At 44.4% G+C, this 8,342-nt stretch overlaps 1 protein-coding gene across 7 annotated transcripts in view; it reads left to right on the top strand.

The window, feature by feature from the left end:
- Nucleotides 1-4,605, top strand: part of PIKFYVE (phosphoinositide kinase, FYVE-type zinc finger containing) — a 69,728-nt gene extending 65,123 nt beyond the window's left edge. For all 7 annotated transcript variants that reach the window (XM_055719255.1, XM_055719257.1, XM_055719258.1 and 4 more), the window contains one exon: nucleotides 898-4,605. In XM_055719255.1, the coding sequence (XP_055575230.1) occupies nucleotides 898-1,013 (116 nt within the window). In that variant the 3' untranslated portion in view covers nucleotides 1,014-4,605. The remainder of the gene's footprint in view (nucleotides 1-897) is intronic.
- The last annotated feature ends 3,737 nt before the right edge of the window (nucleotides 4,606-8,342 follow it).

The following is an 8,342-nucleotide window of genomic DNA, read 5'->3' on the forward strand; positions in this document are numbered from 1 at the left end:
GTTTTGCTACCTGGAAGCTTCCAGTAATGTGCTAATAAAGCCACAACTTCCCCACCATGTTGATTTGCCATACTAGATTAAGTTGTCCAGAGCAGGGGAAGGAATAACAAGTTTCAGAAAAACTAATACACTGATCTGCCTCTGTAAGTGACCCTTTAAGTGCTATAATTCCTGGGAATGGGGTAAAGGTCACCTACTTATCAGACTGTTCTGTTTCTATGTGAGTAGTTGGTAACTTAGATCTCCATACAGAGATATTAGCAAAAAAACTTGCTGCCTGATTTCAGAAGATGTTTTCTGAGTCCAGAAATGAGATATATGCTGAGCTGCTAGTATGGAGGAATCCTTATCAAATGGCTGCCCGTATTTTGAGGAGCTGAGATGTTCCCTTTGTGGAAGTGAGTGGAGTACCTTTTGTGTGGCATTGCCTAGAGTTGGCCCCATGTTAGTAGGAAGGCTGGAAAGAGAAAGGAAGGGGTACACTTGATGTACCGCTGGTGAGGTGTTTGGAGATAAAAGCATGTCCATAGTGAAATTTTTCATGGAAGAAATCTGCGTTTCTGGTGCAAAACCTCAAAGACCCGTGAACAGGAGAAGAGAAAAAGAAACAATCAGGGCTGATATAAAAAGCCTAGGTGGTTCCTCTCATTTCAGGTATCTCAATTCAGTGCTAAGCATTCCAGACTTGGATCTGTATTCTCTCTTAAATTTTTAAGATCAAAACCAAAAAAACCCCAACAAAACCCACAGCTGATAATGCTTGTTGGTTCCAAGACCCTTCCATGTACAGTATGCCTTCATGATTACGTTGCCTGGTGTTGTAATCTTGTGACATCTGTCTGTACTGCAGTATACTCTTCAGCTCACTTCTAACTGCTCTTGACTCTTACACGTTAGGTAAGATGCCAACTGTGGTCTCTCCAGAACTGTACCGGACCAGGTTTTGTGAAGCTATGGACAAGTATTTCCTGATGGTGCCAGACCACTGGACAGGACTGGGCCTGAATTGCTAAGCTAAAGCCCATATTGGGAAAGCACAAGAGGACAATGATGTTATAGGCCACTCTCTTCCTGTGGTCTGTTGAGCAGTAAGCAAGAGGATTGCAGTTCCATGTCTACACTGACCACGGGCGTCATGTCGTGAAGTGTGAAATCTGCTTGTTGCACTTTAATCCTCTCTTGGAGGCTGATAAGCAAACCAGCCTCACTAAGGATCTAAGCCGCAAGGTACCACTGAACGGCGTTGCTAAGACATTCCCCCTGTCAGTAGGGAAGGCGATGCTATGTCCCAGTAAGAGCGCTGGAACAGATACTCTCCAGTTCATGGTGGTGTAGAAGTACAGGATCTCTGTAAGTCTTGCGCTGCCCATGTGGTGTTGAGTATGAGCAGCTTATGTTTCTGTAGTGGATGTGTGATGCTTCAAATGTGAAATAAACCTCCCTCTGTGTGTGGAGGTGGGGTGGGGTGAGAGAAGAATGAAGTTAACTCCTGAGTTCTGCTATTGTTGCTGTCGTCTGTAGTTTAGGATCCACGAATAACTTGTCCTGCTTATGCTCTGTAGTGTCAATTTTTCCTGGGTTCTGTAAACAGTATTTGGTTGTTTTTTTTGAAAGGCAGCTCCATAACTATAATGTCATATCACTACATCTTCTAAGTTGTATTACTGCAGTACAACTCTGTCTTTATCTCTCGTAATTCCATTTTAGCTGAATCCCATAAAAATGCATTGTCAGTCATCAGCATACTGCAAACCCCAAAACATATCCCTTCATTCCTAAACAATACTTTGATCTGAATGTTTTGCAAATCCCTGAAAATGAGTAACTAAAAAAATACACCCTTTAATTCGACAAGACTTGGATCAATTATAGTTATGAAGATGATTAACACTTCCCTTAGCAGAACACACGAAGTTGCTTGATAGAGTGAAGCATACTGCCTTAGAGTGACATCTTTCTGCTTAATGAAACCATCGTTCCTGGCAGATCACTTCAAATCCCTTTCAGTTCCCCAGAACTTTCAAACGATGCCTTTTACCTCATGGAGAAACTTTGCCAGGAGGATGTTTTTCTTGCATTTGTGACATGCTGATGAGAATGAGCATCCAGATCTCATCACACTGTGCAGTCCCAATGGCAAAACTGTCTCCTCAGCAGTATTAAATTTTTTTCTTTTTGCACCACTGAGATGAATGTAGTTGTCTTTTTCTGTAAAAAGAAAAACCTGAACTAACAGGTATCTTGCGTGATGGACAAGGTGTGCAGAGATCTGTGAATCTCTGTTACGACAATAAGCACTTCTTTCCATTTTTAATAATTTTTACCTGTTTTTGTAGGTGATGAGTTTACTTTTTAGCTTCATATAATATATATATAATGTAGGCCAGTAAATAAGAGGGGGTTTTACAAGTTTGAGGCAAGAATACTGTCCTTTTGACTTCCAGTCTGATGGAAGGACTTCAGACAAACGTGGATCTGGGACAGTATAGCTCTTCATGACTGCTCGCTTGTTCTGACCGGTTGCCTGGTAATGCCATCTTCGCTGTAACTGTGGATTGAAATAAGCATTTTGTTCGCTCCTCCTGTGGTCACTGTTCTGCAGCAGATGGTGGTGTCTCTGTTTAGGAGTAAAAGCTGGGCAGCACTGAGAAAGGAAAATGCCAGCACTGAGAACTGAGAAGTTGGCTCCAAATCCACCCAGTGCAGTTCAGGTCTGAGCTGTCAGGAGCAGCAGTTACCTGTGTTGGAAGAAATCTTCTCCACCCCATTGCGAAGCCCTACTGGAGAATGAGCAAAGGTGCTGATCTTGAAGCAGCAGAAATGAAAGTGTCCTTACTTCCTCTGTACAATGTATACGTTGTTTCTGGGGGTGTGGTGGTGAAGGTGTGCAGTGGAAACTGCAGTGATGTGTGCTGTGGAAAGATGATACAGTACTACTTGCTTCCTCTGGCCCAGGATCCCTTCAGTCCGGCACAGTGAATCGGGTACGGCTGACCCCCTCTGGGACACGTCTCGCCTCCTGTGTTGAAATGTACTCGCAGGGTGGCTGGCTCTGCGTGGGGCCTGGTGTAATGAGGAACCAACCAGTCCATCAGCTCAATGCTACCCTCGCTTCTGTGGCATCTGCCTTCTGTCTTGGTCCATCAATAGGAAGGAGCTCGCCATGCAGGCTGAATCTGTTCCAGTCTCAGTTAAAGTTTACATGTGTTCTTCCTCCTTCCCCTCCTAGAGTTTACAAGGAAAAAAAAACTTGATTTGCCTGACCAGCTAAGGTGACCCAACAGCCGCTGGCTATGTTATCTTCCACCTTTGTCAGTAAGTGGATTGGTTGGTGGAGCGTGAATATGGATGGTGTCATGGCATCTACACTAGGCTAATGTAGAGCTGTGATGTGCTAGTCCTGTCACCAGTAAATTATTCCGGTGATGTGTGGCTGCTCTATACTGCTTGTCTTCCAGACTCCCAAGCAGCTGGCTCTAAAGCAACGTGACATCTGGCTGTAGCTAATGTTCCCCTGCACATGACGGCATGAGGCCCTCGGCACGGCAGAAATGAGAGAACCTTCCACTGGCCAGCTGTTTTGCAGCCTGTGGACATGGAGCCCAGGTGTGTGAATTGAGACTTTCTTGGGCTGAAGTTGCAGCAGTTAGAGAGATTTGCGGGAGTGATCTTGAGCTGGCATCAACAGCTAACTTTGGGTCAGGATGTAGCCGATAGTTTAGTCTGGACCAGACTGGAGTAAATAGCAAACTACTAGTCATGGGTAACAGGGTGGCTGCAGTATCGACTGGAATTGGGATGCCTTTGAGCGTGATGTGACTTAGAGCTGTAAACATTTCGAGTTGGTATCCCAGCAGTTGAACAAATCTCCTCAGATGTTCCCCTTTCAGTATAAGAGTTGTCCTGGTATTTCAATTGCTACAAGCTGACTTTCTCAAAAGGAGAGCGATGTGTCATGCGGAAGAGATCTTTGAGAGAGCTCCTTGTGGGACTGTGAGGTGTGTGTCCCTGCAGCATGCCTAAGGATGTCCTAGGGGAACAGCTGAGGTGTTACACGAACCCTTTGATTAGAGTGTTTTATTGCTTTATAGTACAAGTGTACTGTATATGTGTGTAAGCAAATCCCAGTCGCAGACATGAAGACTGCGTTTCTTCAGAGCTACGCTGGCTCTTTTTCTTCTGTTGTTTTGATTGGAGGCCTTGTGACAATGTGTAAATCTTGTCCCCGTTACAATTGATGACTTGCTTTGAGTCACTGTGTAGACAGCAAAATGCCTTGTAGTGGCCCAGTGATGTGTTCTGTCCCCCAAAAGCAGGGGAGGGACTCCTGTTGGCGAAGTAGCTCTGCTGGGCTCAGGGGAGTTACTTGTGGAGCAGACTCTCCGCTGTAAGAATGACCAAAACCAAATGAACTGCTCTCCAGCAGGTGGCCGGACTAATCATTATTCAAAGCACTTAATGTACCATAGTGTATGTATTTCTAATCTACTTTGGTTCAGCTGTATTTTATAGAATTGATGTACTAAACTATTTGAGAATAACTGCCTTGACTACTTGGAGGATCAAAATGTATTGTATATAGATACAAATAAAGTGACTAAAATATACCCGAGTCTGTTCCATGTGCTGGAGCAGTTGGGTCTCACAGCATCCCATTTGCTTGGTCAGAGGCCAAGCCCTCTGCGTGCTCCGCAGCGGTTGCTCTGTTGGAGGCTGCCAGCTCTGCGCGCAGCGTGAGCGTGCGTGGTGCTCTGCCTCGCAGTTTGGCTCTTCTAATGGAGCAGGACCTCTGCGCAGCTCACCAGGTCGGTGGCAGCAGAGCGTGCAAATAACCTTCCATGCACTTCTCGCGCCTTCTCCCCTGGGTGCAGCCACATCTGGGAATAGCTACACAAGACCTGGCGCCTTTGTTTACCTTGTTAAAAGGAGACTCTAGTTTGTTGCCACGTACGCTCACCTTCAAGGCCAGAAGGGCTTTGCAAACCATAACTAATAACATAGAGGAGCATCGGAGTCATCGCGTTACACTAACCTTGCGTGTTTGGCTGGTTTTGATTTATAATGCATTTCAGCCTTATGCCCTTCTGTTTCTATGGGCAGCTGACCACCGGGATCCAGTAAGAATTTTGGAGTGGATCTTTTTGCCTCACTCTTTATTTCCAAAACAGTGACAACTTTCTGACGTGTTCGCGATCCTCATTCAAAAGGGTCAACATCGTCTGCAGGAACTTACGGCCCGTGACCCAGCCACCATTTTTATACCTTTGGCCAAACAGGACTCTGATTTTTGGGTTAAGCAAAGCCTCTCGCTACCGTCTGCTTTGGCCGACTTCAGTGGAACCATCGCCTTTTCTGTTCCTCGGCGTAAATCGCTTCGCTCTTCGACTGATTCACCCTTACAATTGGAACTGCGTATTTCTCACGTACCTATCCAAATTCCCCGCTCGCCCACTGGGCAGGGCATTGCTGAACGGACTCGCGGGTCAATTAAAGATGCTACAAAACGAAAAAGGGGGAATAGGCCGGGTACCTCACCACAGGAACAACTGTGCCAAGCTCTGTATGTGATCCATTTTTTAAGTCGCTTTTCTGACCATAGCGCTGTACATAAACATTTCTCTTGTCCTGCCTGGTGGGAACTGCCCCAGGTCTGCTACGAAGACCCAGAAGCTAACCAGTGGGGTAGAACTAATAACGTGGGGGAAAGGGTGTGCTTGTGTCTCCGCAGCTCCAGGGCCTCGGGGGATCCCCGCTCCGCTTCTTCAGCCAGCTGATCACGAACCTCCTACCAACGATGAGCCAGAGAACAAGCCAGAGTAATGCAGACAGACTGGTGCACCTGGTTTGGCTCTTGAAAAATTATTGATCGTGGTACGATCAGTGCGATGTGCCACTTGGCAAAACAAAGCTGCGATTGTTTTTTTTTGTTATTAGCTCATGGGCATGGATGTGCGGAGTTTGATGGAATGTGCTGTATGAATTTGAGTGATATCTCAGTGTCAATTCATCAAAGTTTGAAACGGCTACATGATTTGATGTGTAAGTTGAAGGAAGATTCCAGATGGAATCCTTTTGAAGGTTGGGATTGGACACTAGGATTAGGTCCTTGGATATGAAAAATACTGGTGTGGGTTTGTTACATTGCTAAGGGTTTTGGCCGTCGTTGTATGTCGACGGTGTCTGAAGCACCTGATGCGAGCCATGATACAAAGGGCTGTCCCTCAAGCTATCTATGATGGTTCAAATTCACACAGCCTTAACCTTATCCGATCTAACAAACAAAAAAGGGGGAAGTGTAAGGGATGAAAACAAGTTGAGCTTGTAGAGAAGCAAGGCTGAATGGGCAGAACCGTTAGTGTACAGGTAAGCAGCTAACTTTGGCCATGAAACCACAAGTGTGTGAAGAGCTCGTAATGAGCAACCGCTTTGCTACACGCGGACAAATTCCCAGGTGCTGTGCTGCGCCCAGGCATGTTCCAGGGCAGAACCTGCGTGGCTAAGTGATTGTATATAACCAGCACTTGCGTATGCAATGAACGATCTCAGTTCTTCACTGACTTGGGGTCTGTGCCTTCGCATGGCACACATCCTCTCTATTCTAGTTTTATGTCTTTTAGCACCAGTAGAAGCTAAAGGAGCCAGACGGGTCTGGGGAACGTCGTTGTTTTAGTATAAGGCATGAGAGCTAATCAGTTCCTTGCCACTCAACAGCCATAAAGTCCTCCTTCTAATTAGAGCAAAATAGGGTGCCAGAGATAAATTTAAAAGCCATTAGGCTTCCATATGCGCTATGCCACCTAGTGTACAGCACACTCGTATTTTGTGTTTTCGTTACGTGTTGCTCTTCCTTTGTGCGTGTAGTTACATGGGAAGGAAAAGGTACAAGGCTGACCTCACAGTCTGCTGCTTGCAACTTCCGACACAGGGCAAGGCTGCCAATCTTTACGTAATATCCTGGCAGGTCCTAAGCAGGAGAGGCCCTGGAGAGTGCTCGTGCCCTGCTCTGCCTTGAGCGAGACTTTCTGTGGCACGCACAAACCCACAGCCCATCACACCTGTCCACCCCGGTGCTGTCTCACTAGTGGTGCTAGGAAAGGAGTGAAGAAGAATAATGAACACTATCTACAGCTAGCTACAAGGAGAAGTGGAACAATCTTGTTCATACAATGACAGTAGTAATTAAGTTTAAAATGAATTTAAATGAATGTAAAATTATATTTAAAATAAATTATTTAGGAGAGGGGGAGTAAGGAATGGTGGAACATTACTTAAAACCAGAGCATTCATTCATGTGCTGTTTTGGGTCCATCTTCTACTGGATTTATTGATGGGCATGTGAATTTGAAAGTTTTTCTTTTAAAATATGAAATGAACTTTAAGTATCAAACCAGCCACTAAAATATGACAATTATTTGTTTTGAACTATGTTTGGCATTTTGGCATGGGGGGAGTATATTCCAAAATATTTGTTGACCGATACAATTCTTTATTGCATTTTGAAATTTCTTATTGTTCTGGGTGGTTTTGTGGTGGGGTGGTGTGGTTTTTGATTTCTGAAGCATGAGGCAATGCTGACACCTCCATAATTCTACAGGAGAAAACTGAGGGACCTGGTTACTTCAAGATGTTCTTATTTAAAAATAGTGCTGCTCCAGAAGTATCTTGAGTAACCAGTTTAAGCCCTTTATTGGTAAAAATTGGATCATGGAATTACATGCATTTGTTCTTAAAAGAAGGTTGGAGATACAGCTATGTATGAAAGATTTTATTTATTCGTATGGCTAGGAACAAAGGCAAGACTTTATTACTCACTGCATTTTCCCCCAAGCTGCTTACTGAAAACTTTCAAAAAAACCTGTGAAAACTTGGAAAAACTCAGAAACCTGCAGTGCCCACAGCTTGCTTGCTCTCCCTCTGTTCTGAACATCTTTTTTGCCCCATGCACATCCATTTGGTCTCTAGCTTAAAAAATTCAAAAACCTGGATGCAAAGAGCATCATATACAAAATTCAATCTCAAAAATTAACTTTATTAATATTTAAACTAAATCCTCTTCCCCACAGCCTAACTGAAGTTCAAAACCAGTAGCCAACACAAAGTCAGTCAGTATAGAAGATACTTTGATGAGGATAATAGTGTTTGTTTTTCGTAGTAGTTATCTATATGCTTCAAATGACTAAACCCAAAGTAAGTGATAAAGTAACTTTCTACAAAAACTCTAAGTATGAATAGTCCCCTAGTAAAGCTAGAAAGTTTGTATGTTACCATCATCCTCTGGAGAGACTGCTCTGTGGCACTTTTTTTCTGTCCTACTAGTCTGTTCCTCTTAGCAGAAATAAGAG

Source organism: Falco cherrug, chromosome 8, assembly GCF_023634085.1.
Source record: "Falco cherrug isolate bFalChe1 chromosome 8, bFalChe1.pri, whole genome shotgun sequence".
Lineage (NCBI taxonomy): Eukaryota > Metazoa > Chordata > Aves > Falconiformes > Falconidae > Falco > Falco cherrug.